Below are 20,053 nucleotides of genomic sequence, written 5' to 3'. Positions count from 1 at the left end.
AATGAAATGGAAAACCAAGTACAAGAGGCTTATAGAACTCCAAACATACAAAATTACAACAGACACACACCAAGGCACATTATTATGAAAATACCTAATATACAAAATAAAGACAGAATTTTAAAGGCCGCGAGAGAAAAGAATCAAATTACATTCAGAGGGAAACCAATAAGAATATCAGCAGATTTTTCAATCCAGACCCTAAAAGCTAGAAGGGCCTGGAACAACATATACCAAGCCCTGAAAGAAAACGGATGCCAACCAAGAATCTTATACCCAGCAAAACTTACCTTCAAATTTGACGATGAAATAAGATCCTTCTATGATAAACAAAAGCTAAAGGAATTTACAAAAAGAAAGCCAGCATTACAGAACATTCTCAGCAAAATATTCCATGAGGAAGAGATGAAAAACAACAATGCAAATCAGCAACAGGAGGCGCTAGCCTAAAGGAATAGCCAAATAAAGGAGAAACCAAATCATGTCAAAAACAAATATGAGTCAATTGACTGGGAATACAAATCATATCACAATAATAACCCTGAATGTTAATGGCCTGAATTCATCAATCAAAAGACACAGACTGGCAGATTGGATTAAAAAGAAAAATCCAACAATATGCTGCCTGCAAGAGACTCATCTCATAGAAAGAGACACCCATAGACTAAAGGTGAAAGGATGGGGAAAAACATACCATGCACACGGACACAGCAAAAAAGCTGGAGTATCCATCCTCATCTCAGATAATGTGGACTTCAAACCAAAACTAGTCAGAAGGGATAAAGAAGGACATTACATGCTGCTTAAGGGAAGCATAAATCAGCAAGACATAACAATCATAAATATCTATGCCCCGAACATTGGCTCATCCACGTACGTCAAACAAATCCTTCTCAATTCCAGAAATCAAATAGACCACAACACAATAATACTAGGCGATTTTAACACACCTCTCTCACCACTGGATAGATCGTCCAAACAAAAATTGAATAAAGAAACTATAGATCTCAACAACACAATCAGCAATTTAGACTTAACGGACATATATAGAATATACCATCCAACAAAGAACGAATACACTTTCTTCTCAGCAGCACATGGATCCTTCTCTAAAATAGACCATATTTTATGCCACAAAGCTACTGTTAGCAAATACAAGAAGATAGAGATACTACCTTGTACTCTATCAGATCATAATGGATTGAAATTAGAAATAAATGACAGAATAAAAAACAGAAACTTCTCCAATACCTGGAGACTAAATAATACACTATTATATGATGAATGGATAACAGAAGACATCAGGAGGGAAATAAAAAAATTCTTAGAAGTAAACGAGAACAAAGACACATCATATCAAAATCTCTGGGACACTATGAAAGCAGTACTTAGAGGAAGATTTATTTCATGGGGTGCATTCAAAAAAAGAAGGAGAAATCAACAAATAAACGACTTAACACTACAGCTCAAAGCACTAGAAAAAGAAGAGCAGACCAATACCAAAAGTAGTAGAAGACAGGAAATAGTTAAAATCAGAGCCGAAATCAACGAAATCGAAACAAAAGAAACAATCGGAAAAATTAACAAAATAAATAGTTGGTTCTTTGAAAAAATAAACAAAATTGATAAACCTTTAGCCACACTAACAAAGAGAAAGAGGGAGAAAACTCAAATTACTAAAATTCGGAATGAACAAGGAAACATCACAACAGACACGAGTGAAATACAAAACATAATTAGAAGCTATTTCGAAAATCTATACTCCAACAAAACAGAAAACCTCGAAGACATCAACAAATTTCTAGAGACATATGAACTACCTAAACTGAACGAGGAGGACATACACAACTTAAATAAACCAATTTCAAGCCATGAAATAGAAGAGGTCATCAAAAGCCTACCAACAAAGAAAAGTCCAGGACCAGATGGGTTCTCAGCCGAGTTCTACAAAACCTTTAAAGAAGAGCTCATTCCAATACTCCTCAAAGTATTCCATGAAATAGAAGAGGAGGGAACCCTCCCAAACTCGTTCTATGAAGCCAATATCACCCTGATACCTAAACCAGACAGAGACACATCGTGGAAAGAAAATTTCAGACCAATATCCTTAATGAACATCGATGCAAAAATTCTCAACAAAATTTTAGCAAATCGCATACAAATATATATTAAAAAGATAGTGCACCACGATCAAGTGGGTTTTATCCCAGGGATGCAAGGTTGGTTCAACATTCGGAAATCAATAAATGTCATTCACCATATCAACAGACTTAAAGTTAAGAATCACATGATTATTTCAATAGATGCAGAAAAAGCATTTGATAAAATACAGCATCCCTTCATGCTCAAAACACTAGAAAAAATTGGGGTAGTGGGAACATTCCTAAACATTATAAAGGCAATCTACGCTAAGCCCATGGCTAATATCATTCTAAATGGTGAAAAACTGAAAGCGTTCCCCCTAAAAACTGGAACAAGGCAGGGATGCCCTCTTTCAACCGCTTCTATTCAACATCGTCCTTGAGACTCTAGCCAGAGCAATCAGACAAACCAAAGAAATTAAAGGGATACGAATAGGAAAAGAAGAACTCAAACTATCCCTGTTCGCAGATGACATGATTATATATTTAGAGGAACCTGGAAATTCCACCAGAAAACTTTTAGAACTCATAAGTGAATTCAGTAAAGTAGCAGGTTACAAGATCAATGCTCATAAATCCAATGCATTTTTATACATAAGTGATGAATCTTCAGAAAGAGAAATTAGGAAAACTACCCCATTCACAATAGCATCGAAAAAAATAAAATACTTGGGAATCAATCTCACAAAAGAGGTGAAAGACCTGTACAATGAGAACTACAGAACACTAAAGAAAGAAATTCAAGAAAACCTTAGAAGATCAAAGATCTCCCATGTTCCTGGATAGGCAGAATTAATATCGTCAAAATGGCTATACTACCTAAAGTGCTATACAGATTCAATGCAATTCCAATTAAAATCCCAATGATGTACCTTGCAGAAATAGAGCAAGAAATTATGAAATTCATCTGGAAGAATAAAAAACCTAGAATAGCTAAAGCAATCCTCAGTAGCAAGAGCGAAGCAGGGGGTATCGCAATACCAGATCTTCAACTCTACTACAAAGCAATAGTAACAAAAACGGCATGGTATTGGTACCAAAATAGACAGGTAGATCAATGGTACAGAATAGAGGACATGGACACAAACCCAAATAAATACAATTTTCTCATACTAGACAAAGGTTCCAACAATATGCAATGGAGAAAAGATAGCCTCTTCAACAAATGGTGCTGGGAAAACTGGAAAACCATATGCAATAGAATGAAATTAAACCCCTATCTCTCACCCTACACAAAACTCAACTCAAAATGGATCAAGGACCTCGGAATCAGACCAGAGACCCTGCATCTTATAGAAGAAAAAGTAGGTCCCAAATCTTCAACTTGTTGGCTCAGGATCAGATTTCCTTAACAGGACTCCCATAGCACAAGAAATAAAAGCAAGAATCAACAACTGGGATAGATTCAAACTTAAAAGCTTTCTCTCAGCAAAGGAAACTATCAGAAATGTGAAGAGAGAGCCTACAGAGTGGGAGAATATCTTTGCCAACCATACCTCAGATAGAGCGCTAATCTCCAGAATCTATAAAGAACTCAAAAAACTCTACACGAAGAATACAAATAATCCAATCAACAAATGGGCTAAGGAAATGAACAGACACTTCACAGAAGAAGATGTACAAGTAATCAACAGATATATGAAAAAATGTTCAACATCCCTAGTAATAAGGGAAATGCAAATCAAAACTACCCTAAGATTTCATCTCACCCCAATTAGAATGGCGATTATCAAGAATACAAGCAACAACAGGTGTTGGCGAGGATGTGGTGAAAAAGGAACACTCATACATTGCTGGTGGGGTTGCAAATTAGTGCAGCCACTCTGGAAAGCAGTGTGGAGATTCCTCAGAAAGCTTGGAATGGAAACACCATTTGACCCAGCTATCCCACTCCTTGGCCTATACCCAAGGGACTTAAAATCAGCATACTACAGAGATACAGCCACATCAATGTTCATTGCTGCTCAATTCACCATAGCCAGATTGTGGAACCAACCTAGATGCCCTTCAGTTGATGAATGGATAAAGAAACTGTGGCATATTTATACAATGGAATATTACTCCGCAATGAAGAATGATAAAATTATGGCATTTGTAGGCAAATGGTCGAAATTGGAGAATATCATGCTAAGTGAGATAAGCCAATCTCAAAAAACTAAAGGACGAATGATCTCGCTGATAAGCGGATGAGGACATATAATGGGGGGTGGGAGGGGCTAGCATTAGGTTTAGGGTTAGGTTTAGAGTTAGGCTAAGGACAGCGGCAAGAATGAAGGAAAGAAAGACTGTGTAGAGGGAAAAGAGGGGTGGGAGGGGTGGGGGGAGGGGAAAAATAAAATAAACATCATTACCCTATGTAAATGTAAAAAAAAAAAAAAAAAAAACTCGCTTATTTGACAGTTTCAACAGATTCTTTTGCCTGTTTTTAGACTCAGTTTTCTAAACTTGTTATTATTATAATCATTCACATTTCTGGCAGTTTGAGAACCATTCTCTCAATTTGTTGTGCCACATTATACTCTCTGATTTGGTTAATGTGTCCATTGTATCAATTATCACATGCTACTTCTGCCTTGCCTTCTGTTTCTATATGCTTCTTTAGGCAGTATAGCTCCAAATAATTTAAGTAAACCTCCTCAGATTAAAATGAAGAATTGGTCAATATAGCAAGTGAGATCTCCATTGAAGGGAAAATCCATCATGGTGGTTACTACTGAAGTTTTTAATCATGTCTCCTTTTCTGGACATTAGGAAATTCATGAGGGAAATCTTTCTTAGCCTTCTATGTGTAAAAAAGTATATTGTTTTAAGAAGCGACAAACCTACTGTTGATAAGGGATTTTAAACCCTGTATATTCGTCTGCTAAGGGAAAGCATTGTTTGAGCTCAGATATTAATGTTTGTCAGAGAATCTGAAGAGAGACACCCTAGAAGTGGTATATTTTATCTGAGACTTAGGAAGGAAATCCTCTGGTTCCTTTATAAGGTGCCTGCTGTGTCTACCCGTCGCTGAGCTGAGTGTGGGGAACACTGTTCAACAGCCTAGGCTCCATCCATCCTGGCTCTTGTGGAGTTAATGGGGTTCTAAAAACAAGATATAAGAGCCAAGTAGAAAAATACTGTGATATAATAAATTTAGGGACTTTTGGAAATGTACTTAGGAACATCCAACCCAGTTCAGAGTGGGCAGAGGAGAATGAGCCAAAGAGAGAGGAGAACATTCTCAAAGGCCCAGAGTCACATATGCATGTTTGAGGACTGGAAATGTTGAATGTGCTTGGGCAGGGAGTGGAGAGAGGTCAGGGCAGATCATGAGGATCCGGGCAGATTGTGTCCATGAGTTTGGACTTTTGTAATTACTAACATCTACTTTGCTTTGTTTCTTCACAATTACTGTCAGATTCACAATTCTTAGTGATTTTAGCATCCTGGTGGATGATCTCCAACTCCTTAAATGCCTTTGGTATTGTGTTTTTGCCTCACCTAGTTTGCCCATTCTCTGGACATATTTTAGACTATGTCATTACTGATGATCTTGCTTTTTCTGTAATCTCAGTTTTGAGAGCCCCACTCTTAGACCGCTCTCCCTTAACCCCTCTTGTTCGTCATTACCTTTGTTACCTAATTCCAGGGATAATTCCCCGTGGTTCCTGGCTTGACCTTCTGGGTGATTTGTTCTGGGCTGACCCACCCTCTTGGAAGGTAGCACGTATTTGTCTCTGAGCACTTTTCTCAGCCTGTCTGTTGTCAGTGCATTTTGGGGGAGCTCGGTGGCTTTTTTCCATTTTATATGGTCTTTGATTTCAGTCTTTATGTTAAGGGCATTTCTGCTAATTTAATTCTTTCACAGAACCACATAGACCTCCTGTGAAACTTACTGGGATTGACTCTACTCAGTTATTGGAATTATCTCCCTGAGATAAGCCCTTCTCTGCCTTTTCTTTTTAATCTTCACTCAGAAGCCATTTCTTACTTTTAACCCACATGCAATTGGGAAAGGCTCTGCGCTTCAAAACTATCAGTTCCTGGTTCCTTTTGTCTAACAGCCCTTTCCTCAGTGCTTGTTTCTCCTCTTTCAGCAAGTAGAGACTGAGGGGCCTGCTTGCTTGGAAACCCCCGTAAAGATGTTGCTCCATCAGGAGGCGTATTCTATGCTTTCCACATAACCGTGATGGAAGTGGTGTCCCTAAACTCTGTCACTACTCAAGAAAGATCCCCTTTCCTCCAGTTTCTATAATATGCTTCTCATGTCCTTTTTGCCTTCACTGGCAGTATCCTTAAAGTCTAGATCCATTTTTAAAAAAAATTTTATTTAAAAAAACATTCTGGGACTGGGGAGATAGCTCAGTTGGTAAAGTGCTTGCCTTGCAAGCACAGGGCCCTGGGTTCGATCCCCAGTACTGCAAAAAAAAAAAAAAAAAAAAAAAAAAAAAAAATTTCTGTCATTTATTTTCTTTTCTCCCATTTCTTAATTGGAGCATTATAGTTGTACATAATGGTGGGATACATGGTTACATGTTCATATATGCACACAATATAACAATATAATTTGACCAATATCATTCCCCAAGAATTTCCTCTTAAAGTCTAGATTCCTACTAACAGTCTGTTCAAAACCACTTAGATTTTCCTTGCTGTTTCTTCAGATCCTTCTTGTCTCTGTGTGTTGCCTGGTTCCAAAGCCACTCTTATATTTTTAGGTATTTCTTATGAGTAGAGGGAAGGAAACTGGGAGAGGAGAGGGAGGGAAAGGGCAAATACGGGGGACTGAATTAGAGCAAATTATATTCCATGCTTTTATAATTATGTTGAAATGAATCTAATTTATGTGTAACTAAAAAGAACCAATAAAAAGGAAAATGAACCCTTTGTGGTTTAAGCAACATTTATTGCCTTCCTGGACCAGGAATCCGGGTGCAGCTTAGCTGGGTGCAGCTTAGCTGGGTGCATCTGCCTTGAGGTCTCTTGCAAAGCTGCCACGCAGGTGTCAGTCACCAGGACTGGGGGCAGGAATGCAGTTCAGGAGGATCAGCTTCTGAGCTCACTCCTGAGCTTCCAGGTTCCCTCTGGGGTGTTAGAGGGCATTAGCTCCCTCTTGCTGTCGCACCTTGTCGCTTGGATCTCTCCAGTGGGTCAGCTTACTACAGAGCCGCTGACTTCCCTGAGAGTGAGTCCCAGAAACTCATCGATGACTTTGCCTTTAGTTTTCACAGAAAACAGTAGTCAGTGGAGGCTCTCTAATGATACTTTTCTTACCCAGATTTACCAGGCTACCTCATTAGTGCCTGTGACTTTGCCTTCTCTCCTTTTACTGTGAGTGAGTTCTCTGTGTTCTTGTCTGTCGCCTATTGAGAGTCTTTATTCTTGCCGTTATTTTTGCCATTATCCTCTCTCTTTCCTGAGTTGTTAAGTTTCCATCTCAGCTGATGGACATGCAGCAGTAATTCCTATTTAAAATATAAATTCCTTGACCATACGTTTCCAGCCGGTATCCACTGTTTCACTACTCCTTTTAAAGAAAACAAGTTTTGATCTGTGCAAATACATCATCTCTTCAAAAGGTAATGTATACATCAATATAAATGACTGTGGTCTTAAGGGAATAAATGGATCTGGAAATCTACTGTCTTGAACAGCTAGAACACTGGGTAAAATTTTTTTCAGACATTAGACAAAGGGAGAACAAAACTGTGATTCCTGAGTGAAGGGAACAAAATGAGTTGGGTTCTCTGGAGTGGAGGCAGCTTCCAGAATGTAGCACAGGGCTGGGTCTAGCAGTATTGATGAATCGAGGAGACAGAAAAAGGAATTCAGAGTGCAAGGGGGCTCAAATTCATGGATGTACACAGAAATTTGCAGTGGGGGCCCTTTGACTTACTGTTTGAATACCAGTGTGCTCATGATCTTGGAACTTGTGGGAAGGGAATATTCCAAGAAGTCATACAGGACTGAGAATCCATCCCTCTCTTCCTGCCTGCCTGCCTGCCTGTGTACCTATTAGGTTGGACTCATGGATTTTTATTTTATGGGCTATAAATTTGTACTGTCATTATTTAATTACTCAGATTGACCTGTATTTGGCCTGTGGGAGCCTACTCAAGCTGATTTCTGTGTTCTTTCATTTTGTGTCCATCATTTTTATTTTTTAGACCTTCCCTATTTTCGAGCATTATAGAATGATCCAGGTTGATCTTACATTTTTCCTGATATAGCACTGGAATCAGCCTTTTCTCCAGGGAACCCCTGGTTTTTGTTATTGCAGAAAGGTATCTTGAAATGAGTATCTGGAGGCTAGTGCTCATTGTTAGTGAGTTGACTTTGTTTCTAGCCCTTTCACCAAGGACATAAAACTAGTGATATGTATGTACATATGTAATATACACACAAGTCCAAAACCACAGGGCCCATTTCTTTCTCTCTCTCTTAACTTCCTTCTCCAGCAGTGAGAAACCTGACTTCCCCTTTCCACAGTACATAGTCATGTATTAGTTATTTATTTAGCTCTAGAGTACACATAAGGTAGTTTTGGAATGGCTAACTTATATCACTGTGAAAAAGAAACATACCAAACAGAGTACAATAATGTTTACACTCATTTGTCTTTGCTAAGGCTAAAGGTTACATGGTCAAAATATTTTGTTCCAAAGTTGATCAGAATAGGTCTTCTCCCTCCCTTCCATGTGGTTATATTATTAACTTGATGGATTGATGGGTTCATTTGTTTCTGTTTTCATTCTTCTTCTACTTTTTTAAAATTGTCCTCCTCTCATCCTTGTTGATTTTCCATTTGCTTGGTTGTATCTTAGATGAAAGAGTATCTTGTGTTTTACAAAATGCTTCATGAGCTATCTCCTTGAAAAGATTTATCTAGGTCATTCCTCACTTTTGCCCAATTCAGTAGGTCTGAGGTGAAGCTTGATTGTTTGCAATAATAAAAAACAGAATCCTTAGTCCCAAACTTACTGAATTCCTCAGGAAAGGTCTAGGAATTTAGTTTAACAAGTGCCTCAGGTGATTTTAATGATGAGCCCAGTTTGAGACACCAACCTGGTCTATCAATTGCTTATCCTTGGATAAGTAAGGTAAATTGGATAACATTTTGATAAGAATCCCCAGCATGAGATTGAAAATAAGTGACTTGATTAAATAATTTACAAAACTAATACTGTGTAGTTATTCTAATCCTTCTTCACTGGTTTTTGTCTATTATGTTTTGCCATCAGTTTATGTAACAATGGAGAACTTAGGTGGCACCCCTTTGGTATTATTTCTATCATAACCTAGTGTAGATTAGTGGAGAAGTTTTAACATATTCACAGAGAAATTTGGGAGGAAGAAAAACTGGATCAATGGTCAGAGGACAGAGCGTACTTTCTATAAACCATATATAGCTACCTAAACACTTATGTCTCTAACTTCTGAGTAGAAAAATTTCCCAAAAGGAAAATTTGCAGAGAAACCAAATTTAGAATTCATTTGACAGATGTTTTTATATCATTTTCACCTTCAGGTAAAGTTCCTTCATACACATCCATCAAGGGATGAAATAAACAGTGGTGGGTGTATGTGTGTGTGTGTGTGTTGGCGTGTTGGCAAGGCATAAAAGACTTCGTTGCATACAAAATTTCCAAAAATTACAAAAATGCTGAAGATTTAGTTCTTTTAATTCAGGTATATCTCCTCTGTGTTTTATAATATGGATGATTCTTTTATTCATATGTTTTAAAATCACCAAACATTTTAGACTGTTGTTTAATATCCCTGAAGTCTTAAAAGTCATTTGGAAGGTGAATGTTCTTAAGTTCTTTTGTTAACTTGGTCATGTAACAAGGCTGGTTCTAGGTCTTACACAGACTTGTAAGAACTCTCATGTATATGAGAAATAGGTGGTATTTTCCTCAAAGAACAAATAATGTGAGCATATAAATTCTGTAATATTCTTATGGAAACATTAACATAATTCAGATTATGGTTATTCTTTAGCTGTGGAACTAATGTCTTATTGACCCTAAATAAAATGGCAGTGAGATTTATCTTGTGATCATAAGGCACGTAATGGGTGCAATGAAATGACACTGAACATGGAAGCATAAGACTTTAGTTGAGTTCCAGTTCTGTGCTCTCCCTGGACCTCAGTTTCCTAACCTATAAAGCAGATACAGTTACCTTAAAGTAGGACAGATGAGGCTGAACACCCAAAGAATTTTCAGGAAGCAGGTTTATTGGCTGCAGCAGTCCAGAGGGGTTAATGCCTAAAAATCTCTGGACTCTGAGTCTGGAAATTCTTTCAGATTTATGCTCAGTGAGGTGGTTACTTGACAGTGGGTGGATACCTAACAGTTAATCTTTGTCCTATATTTTAGGTCAGACAGAGGTTTCACAAGTTTTTACCAAGGAAAACAGTAACTTGTGTACAGCAAGCTCTCTTGAGACAGTCTCTCACACCTTTTGTTTGCAAACCTGGCATTTACAAAAAAGAGGAAGTTTCAAACCACATTGAGCTCTCTGCAGAAATCCTGTGAAATCCTTCGGACACTGTAAAATCTTGCTGACAAGAAGCTTAATTATGGTGGGGGTCCCTGGAAAAGCTTAATTATGGTAGATCTTTTAGGGACTACTTCATCCTGATAAGGTGGTTTGAAAACTTGGATTAAACAATGTTCCTAGAAGTGTTTCATGTAAATTATAATAATGAAAGTCTATAATATTTTGAGTAAATTTCTCTATTTTTGTCCTTTGCTCATCAAGAATTCATCAACAGGGAGTTAAAAAAATATTTTGGGACTAAATCTGGGGTGGGCAGATGTTTTTATTAAAGGAACAGATAGTAAATATTTTTGACTTTGCAGACCATAATGTCTGTCATAAGCATTTAACTCTGTACACACCCAGTAATGGTTACTATGTAAATAAATTAACTTGACTACATTTATGGATGCTGAAACTTGAACTTCACATAATTTCCATGTATCACCACACATCTTTTATTTTTAACTTTTGAAAATGTAGGAAACCATTCTTAAGCTCACAGGCTGTACAAAAACAGACAGAAAACTGGATTTGGCCCGTGGGCTCTAGTTTGCTGATCCCTACCTTAGAACGTTTAGAAATTAGTTTTAGATTGAATTCTTATGATATCATAATGAAGTTTTCTGTTGCAGTGATTTGGAAAATTTCTGAAAGGAGCTGTGGCTTTTTTTTTAAACAAATTATGATTTGCTTTAATATAAGTTCTTATAGTGTAGATACTACATGTAGTGGCTATTAAGGGTATATACTCTCTTGCATGATTTTTGTATGTATTAAAATTGCTACCATAGCTCAGTGATAGAGTACTCGCCTACCATGTGTGAGGCACTGGGTCGATTCTTAGCATTGCATATAAATAAATAAATTATAAAGTTGCTACCAAAATGAAAAATAAATAGAAAATACAACAGCAATGGAGACACTATAGAGTACTTTGATAATCAGTTATTTTCTACGAATATCCACTGTATTTAGAAAAGGATGACATTGAGGAAACCATTTAAGATGATATGATTCTAACTTTTTGTCTTAAAAAGGAAAAAAAATGACTAGAATTTCCTATCCTTTAAAAATATTAGTGGAGACTATCTGTCTTATTTTGTGTTCAGTTATGGTTTTGTCTTAAAATCTGGTCGTTCTCCAGTTAGAGTGGCAGTTATCAAGAACACAAATAATAAATATTGATGAGGATGTGGTACACTGATCCATTGTTGATGGGACTGCAAATTAGTACAATTCACTTTGGAAAGCAATAGGGAGATTCCTCAAAAGACTAGGAATGGAACCACCATAAGACTGAGCTATCCCACTCCTCTGTATATATTCAAAAGGTCTAAAGTTCGTATACTATAGTGATACAGCCATTTCAATGTTTATACAGCACAATTCAGAATAACCAAGTTAAGGATCAGCCTAGGTGTTCCTTAATAGATGAATGGATAAAGAAAATATCAACCATAAAAAAGACCCAAATTATGTCATTTTTTGCTGGTAAATGGATGGAACCAGAGATCACCATCTTAACTGAAATAAGTCAGATTCAGAAAGTCAAGGGTCAAATGTTTTCTCTCCTATGTGGAAGCTAGAAAGAAATAAGGAATTTTTTAAAAAGGGGATCTCATGAAAATAGAAGGGGATTAGTAGGGGAAGAGGATGGGGATTGAGGGAGAGGGAGGAGTAATGGGAAAGGGAAGAACTGTGGAATGAAATTGTGCTGTGTACATGTGTGAAGTTATCATGATAAATTTCACAATTCCATATCTATAATGTAGCAGTTAAAAAAAATAATAGAAGGAAGACTGATAGAATAGAGAAAGGGAATCAGGGAAAAGAGGAAAGGAGGGAAGCAGGGGGATAGTACTGGGGATTGATAAGGAGCAAATTATATGTATTTTTGAATATGTCAGAGTGAACTCCACAATTATGTGTAACTATAATGCATGAATATATAAACAAATAGAGTTCTTTGTCAAAGAACATACCTTGCAGAACATGTTTCTGACTTAAAATACCACAATATATTCAATTTGTTTATACCATTTTTGTAAAAACTTATAATATTTGAAAAACATGTAAAAGATTTTAAAAAATTGTGTTTAACTGGTTTAAATTATTAATAATTTTGATCTCAGAAAACTTGAAAAGATATCTATCATTATTGAAAATACTATTAGTGGGATGTGCCTAAGAAAGATTAGGGTGCATTTCTTCATGCAAAGATTAGGGTTCGTTTCTTCATGCTTTCTTTATATCTGAATGCTCATGTATATGCTAGTTAAAACAGTTTGTAAAACAATTCTTTTTCCAACTAAATTTTTACTTCTTACTTTTATCATTAACCATGCTTTCCTTCCAAGATTTCTGAAAGCAGTGATCATCCCTAAATATTAATACTCTCTCCCTATCTCTGAGCTCCTTAAAAAGCAGAGTGGTTTGAATACAGGCAGTAGATATTTAAGGACAGAATGGGGTCAGTCACTCAGGTGAAATAGGGATTATGAAGCACTGTTACTCCCACGAGTACTTCCACTTCTAAATCTTCTCATTTACACTAAGACTTAAACTCCTTAAGGGACAAGGCATATTAAAACAAAATCAAATAAATGAGATAGAATAACTTCTTCTGTCTCTGTTGCATGCTGTTATTCATTATTCTCTGAATTAAGTAGTCCTGTACAACTAATTACCATTTTTTAAAGGTTAACCTACTTGTTTTAGTCAGCTTTTTCACTACTTCGACTGAAAAACCCAACCAGAACTAGGGGCTCATGGTTTCAAAGGTGTCAGTCCATAAGTGGCTGGCTCCATTCCTTGGGGCTCAAGGTGAGGCAGGACTTCATAGTGGAAGAGTGTGAGAGAGGGAAGAAGAGAAAGGGAGACTCCACTCTCCAGATGCAAAATATGTACCTCATAGCCACACCCCCCATGAACCACTTCTTCCAGTCACCCCCCCCCCCCCCCCCCCCCGCCCTCCTTAATTCACTGATAATGTTAAGGCTATAACCCAATCGTTTCTCCTCCAAATCTTGCATTGTCTCACACGTGAGCTTTTGGGGGACACCGCATCTAAACCATAACACTACTCATTTGAATATTTATAATGATAAAGTATTGCTTACAAAATTTTCCTAAATTTTCTCTTTCCATTTTTGTAAATGGCTTTACTGGGATACTATTGATATTTGATAAACTGTACATAAATAATACATTTAATAAGTTTTGATAAATGAAACCACTCATAATACCATCACTATAATAAAAAAGGAATATATCATCAATCAAAAAATTTCTTCCTGCCCCTTGTCAATTCCACCCACCCTCTTACTCCTACCCTCCCCATCTCCATCACCTCCAGGGAATGGCTGTTGTGATATCTGGCACTGTTACTTTACATTTTTTAGAATTTTATATAAATGCAATTATGTACTTTTGCATGATGCGATTATTCTGAAATTCATTTACGTATATATCAACATTTTATTGCTGAGTAGCTTTCCATTATATTCCCCTTTTTTTTAGAGATATTTAAATTGTTTACTGTTTTTGGCTATTACAAATAAAGCTGCTATACATCTCCAAATTGATAGGTGCTTTCAGTTTTCTTGAAAGGAATATCTAGGAGTGGAATTGTACATTCATGTGGCAGGCATATGTTTTTAACAATTTAAGAAATTGCCAGGCTGGGTTGTGGCTTAGTGATGGAGTGCTTGCCTGGCACATGTGAGGCCATGAAATAAAGGTATTGTGTCCACCTACAACTAAAAAATATATTTTAAAAAAACTTAAAAAAAGAAATTGCCAAGCTGTTTTCAAAAGTTTTATTAATTTTATGTTCCCACCTGTAGTGCTTTAGAGTTCCAGTTCCTCTACATCCTGGGCAATGCTTTGCGTGGTTAGTCTTTTTGCTTTTAGTCATTCTGATATGTGGATAGTAATAACTCATTTTGGTTTAGCTTGTGTTTCTTAAATGACTAATGGTGTTGAGCATTTTTTATGTACCTGTCATTCCTGTGATTTCTATGGTAAAGTGACTAATTGAAATCTTTGCCTGTTCCTTAACTGGGTTGTTTGTTTTACTGTTGTTGAGTTTTGAGTATTATTTATATTTTATGGATATAAACCTTTAATTAGATAAATCATTTTCTATATTAGATAAATATATTTTATCTAATTATAGATACATATTATATTAGATAAATATATTTTCTTAATCTATTGCTTGTCCTTTTGTCATCATTCCTAGTGCATTTCAAAGAACAGTTTTGAATTTTTATACAGCCCACTTTATTAATCTGTTCCTTTATGGATTTTGTTTTTGGTATTGTATCTAAGAAATTTTTAACCCAATGTCAACAAAGTTCTCCTGTGTTTTCTTCTAGACGTTTCATAGCTTTAGATTTTGTATTTAGGTTTATAATTCATTTAAAATTTATTTTTGTATCTGATGTGGGGTATTGACTGAAGTTGTTTCTCTTCCTCCTTCTCCTTTTTTGAATATATATATCCCTTTATCCTGGGACAGTTTATTGTGAAGATTATCCTTTCTTCACAGCATTACTTTTTCTAACTTTGTAAAAAAAAAAAAAGGTTGTTCACACATGTATTTGGGTTCTATTTTGTTTCATTAATCTTTCCATTTTTATACAAATATCTCATTGGTCTTATTATTCCAGTTTTATAATGTCTTTTTTTTTTTTTTTTTTTTTGCTGGAGTCTAAATAAAGTCATTTATTTGTCATTTTAACCCCCTCCTTGCCAGAGTCACTGTGGCTTCAGGCTGGTGAATCCTCCCTCCATGAGTTCTGTTGGAGACAGACTCCCTTCTGGGTTCCTGTTTTCCTCATGTTCCCGTAGCTCTCCAGTGTCTTAAGGAGGAGGCTTGTGCGGATGCTCTGCGGGTCCTTACTCCCCCAGGGCATCGCTTCTGCTTCGGGGAACTCCATCTTACCCAGTTCCCAAAATGTCAAGCCAATGAACTGGATCTCCCAATGCACGGCAGCTGCACATGGCTCGGTCGTCTCTGGTGCACAGGAGGCATCCACCAATGGGTGGGGACTGTTTCTTGAGTTTGTGACTCAGGTAGCTGATGTGCAGCTCAAAGGGAAAACCCCGTAGGGGTCTCTGAAGGCCAGAAGGAAAGCGGATCAAGCACTAAGCGGACAGAGCGGATGTGATCTCCTGCTCTCCCTTGTCGAGTTTGCAATAAGCCTGTTTCCTATTTCAAGGTTATGTGGTTTCATAAAAATTAAATGGCATAATATTGGAGAAAAAGCCGTGCTGATGAGCGTCATAGGAACAGAGAAATAGCTCCAATGACAGCCTACCGTGTGGGCGCTCAGCCGGCACCAAGTGCAGGGTGGCCCCAGACCAGCCAGCCACAGCCTCAGGCCGCCACACTCTCCCTCTTCCACTCCCTACTGACGCCTCAGCCCAACGCAACCAACCTTCTGTCCCCACTAACTGCTTAGGCCTGGCCACCAGCACCTCCCCTCTGAGAGCATTCCAGGGACCTTCCATCCCCTTATTCTCTGAGGTCTCTGCAACGATCCACAATGCCAGCCACTCACTTCCTGCCCCCGCCTTGCGGTGGTCTTGCTCTCCTGTGGTTTTTTCCCTTTTCCGACATGCGTTCCTACCCCACCTCCTGGGTTTCCCAGGGCTCCCCTGGGGGCCTCCTTTCACCTTGGGATGGCCTTGGTCCCACTTGCACACCAATGACCTCCACCCAAGTCCCAGTCTTAAATAAGGTGGTGTTATCCCTCAAATACTTTCTTCTATTTCAAAATTGTTTTGGCTATTCTAGATCCTTTGTATTTTCCATATGGATTTCAAATACATCTTGTCAATTTATATAAAAAATCTGCTGGGATTTTGATTTGCATTGCATTGAATCTATAGGTATAATTTCAGGAATGTTGACCTATTAGCATTGTTAAGTCTCCCAACCTGTAAGCACAGTATCTCTTATTTTAGTTAAGTCTTAATAATTTCTTTCAAAATATTTTATAGTTTTCAGTATATAGATCTTAAACATCTTTTAGCAAATGTTTCCCTAAGTAGTTCTATTTTTGATGTTATTGCAAATGGTATTTTAAAAAAATTTCAATTTCATCAGTTTTCAAATGTGATTTCAATGGCATAAAATTGCTCCAAATATTCCCTTATTATATTTTAATACCTGTAGGGTATGTAGTGATGTTATCTCCCTCATTTTTCATAGTATCAGTTTGTGTCTTTTAGTGTTTTTCCTCCTTGGCCTGGCTAAAAGTTCAACAATTTTGATCTCCTTAATCAGTTTTTATTTTTCTTGATCTTTGTCTGTTTTTTTTTTTTTTTTCTATTTCATTACATTCTAATCTCAAGATTGGATAAGGTGGAGACTAAAGTCATCATTTTGAGACCTTCGTTTTTTTCTTAATAAGCATATAGTTCACATTTTTTTGCATATCATTTATTGGTACACTGTAGTTATACATAATAGTTCCCATTTTTAATGTTATAAGTTTCCCTGGAACTATTGCTCTAAGCAATGCCACATAGTTCTTAAAAATATTTTGTATGTTTAATTTTTATTCATTTAAATGAAACTTCTTCTTTGACCTATGAGTTATTCTGGTTTGTTTTCAAATATTCAAGTCCTTTGCAAATATTTTTGTTATTGATTTCTTGACATTTCTATCAATAACTGTCTATTAATCTGTTTCTCCCTGTGGTTCTACCAACCTTTTGCTTCATGTGCATTAAAAGTCTGTTATTTGGTACATAAATGTTTTGGACTATATTTTCTTGTGGTAATTTGAGCCCCACATCCTTAGGACATGACCTTCTTGATCATGGTGATATTCATTGCTTTAGCTACTTTATCTTACAATGATGTAGCCATCCCAACTTGCTTTTGACTAATCTGATAATGCTATAGCTTTTCTACCTGTTACCTTTTGTTGTGTTTTGTAATTAAATTCAATTTCTTGTTGGCCTTGCTGTTTCATCCAGTTTGATAATCATTGGCTTTAAGTGGAATGTTCATTTCTGAGTTCTATTCCGTTTATATATATTTTAAGTATTTTTATTAGTTGTTGATGGATCTTTCTTGTATTTTCTTATTTATATGTGGTACTGAGAATCAAACCCAGTGCCTCACACATGCTAGACAAGCGCTCTACCACTGAGCCACAACTCCAGCCCTCCATTTATACTTAATGTAATTATTGAGATGTTTAGGCTTAAATCTTTTCATTTCTTTTCTTATATCATTTATTCTTTATTCCTTTCTCCTTTTTAACACCATCTTTTGGATTGATATTATTTTATGATTCTATTTTATCTTTGTTTCTTCTTAGCTATAGCTTCTTGATTTATTATTTTAGTGGTTACTTTAGGATTTATAATGTACATCTCAGCTTATTATAGTCTAAGTGATATAGTCTAAATGATATCATATCACTTCATGTATAGTATAAGAACATTGCAATTTATACTTATATTTCTCTTCTTCCTTACTTGATATTAATGTTATATACTTCATTTCTGCCTATGAATAAACCCTACATTACAGGGCTGTTATTTATACTTTAAACATCTAATAAATAGTTATTCTTTCAGTAAAATTTAATTTCTTCCTGTGAAATCAGATCTCCATCTTCTATCATTTTCTTTTTGCTAGAAGGACTTCCTTTAACACTTTTCTCATTCAGATTGTGATGATGGATTTTTTTAAGCTTTGTCATGTCCAAAGGAATCCTTCACTTTATATTTATTTTGAAATATATTGTTACTAGGTGTAGGTTTTAGGATTGCAGCTTTTCTTTCCTTTTGGTACTTCACTTTTTTTTTTACATTTATTTTTCACTATCTTCTTATTGATGTTATTTCTGACAATCTGCTGTAATCCTTATCTTTCTTTTTCTGAAATAATGTATCTTTTTTTTTTTTTTTTAATTCAGAAACTCCAAACTTGGTGTCCATAATAGCTTACCTCAATTTGGATTTGGTGTCCTACTTTTAAAAACTCTCCAGTGCTTTCACATCCATGTTAATATTTAGCTCTTATATTTTACTATAGGCCTGAAGTGACAGAAGATTTGCCACTGGCCTCGCAGAAAGGCAGTTTTCAGATTGTCCAGTGCATCTGCAGTGTTCATGAATGTTGTGAATGTCATGTGCCCGTACCACTAGCCAAACTCAACTACACTCTTCTTATGTATTTGAAAATCACATCTGCTGGAGTAACTTTTCAGTCACCTCTCATGTCAGTTCAGCCCATAAATGTTGGTAAGTTCTGCATTAAAATGATAACAAACGTAAACATCCATCATACAGAAAGATTAAGAATTGCTTATAAGATTTTTCACTGGCTTATATCTCTTTAAGCAACACTGTAAGTGATGGTAAATGAAATCATAGGATGTATTGTGGTCATCTTCTAGAATGAGTTAATAGTATTTTCATTTAAATTCTTTTTAAAAAACACGTTTATTTCTTTAAATCCTGGATCTAATGAATATGTATTATTTGGTTATCACTTTTTCCTATCTCAGATAACTAATTGTGAAAATTATTACATGTATATTTCTACCTGAGCTTATTCCTTCAAAAAATATTTCTTGGAGGTCCTGTTTGTCATGGACTGTTCAAGGGCTGGGGAAGCAGTGGAGAACAAGACAAAGTTCCTTCCTCATAGAGCAAGGACAAACAGTAATGGGAACAATGATAAAAAAGTGGACAAATGAGTAAGCAATTTATTGCACAAGCCTATTATAAGAAAACCTCAAATAATAGGAATGCCATTTTTCTTAGCACAAAGATCCCTAAACCTCTTTTGGTCAATTTGAATATACAGTTATAAAGATGAATAATAAATCAAAATGTTAACTGAAAGTATTTAACTCAGCTTTGTATGCACACTCTAAACTTATATATCTTATATATTGTAAATAATTCAACAGTATTGCTAATTCCCTTTTATATTTCCTGAAATAATTATATGCAACTGTATGTCCATCTCTGCAACATTGATTTTAACATCACTGGTGCCACTTTTCTGATTATTTGTCACAATTTTCCATTGAATTACAATTTTACTTCATTTTTAAGTCTCTTAAGATATACCACTTTTTGAGTCTGTACATGACATCATATTCTTTCTAATATTAGGCTTTTCAAGTAATTTGTTCTCTAGGGATATATTTGTGATACTCACAATATATTTATAGTGATATCCAAGCAATTCAATTGTGCAGTTACACCAGAGAAAAAAAATTATAAAAACTTTGTTAAATATTTTCTTTTTTTATCTTCAAAACTAGTTTCCACCTGGTAATTTTACAGGTATCTAATATAGCATTGCATTTAATTAATTTTAATCTTTTAAAGTAGTAACTGCT

General features: G+C 36.1%; 1 protein-coding gene across 6 annotated transcripts in view; it reads left to right on the top strand.

Moving 5' to 3' along the window:
* Window positions 1-20,053, top strand: part of Lepr (leptin receptor) — a 120,469-nt gene that overhangs the window by 42,091 nt on the left and 58,325 nt on the right. For all 6 annotated transcript variants that reach the window (XM_047518996.1, XM_047519004.1, XM_047518984.1 and 3 more), the window contains one exon: window positions 18,733-18,941. In XM_047518996.1, coding sequence (XP_047374952.1) covers window positions 18,733-18,941 — 209 coding nt within the window. The remainder of the gene's footprint in view (window positions 1-18,732; window positions 18,942-20,053) is intronic.

Source organism: Sciurus carolinensis, chromosome 1, assembly GCF_902686445.1.
Source record: "Sciurus carolinensis chromosome 1, mSciCar1.2, whole genome shotgun sequence".
Lineage (NCBI taxonomy): Eukaryota > Metazoa > Chordata > Mammalia > Rodentia > Sciuridae > Sciurus > Sciurus carolinensis.
The sequence above is the reverse complement of the archived record's forward strand: the minus strand, read 5'-3'. Positions and strand labels throughout refer to the sequence as shown.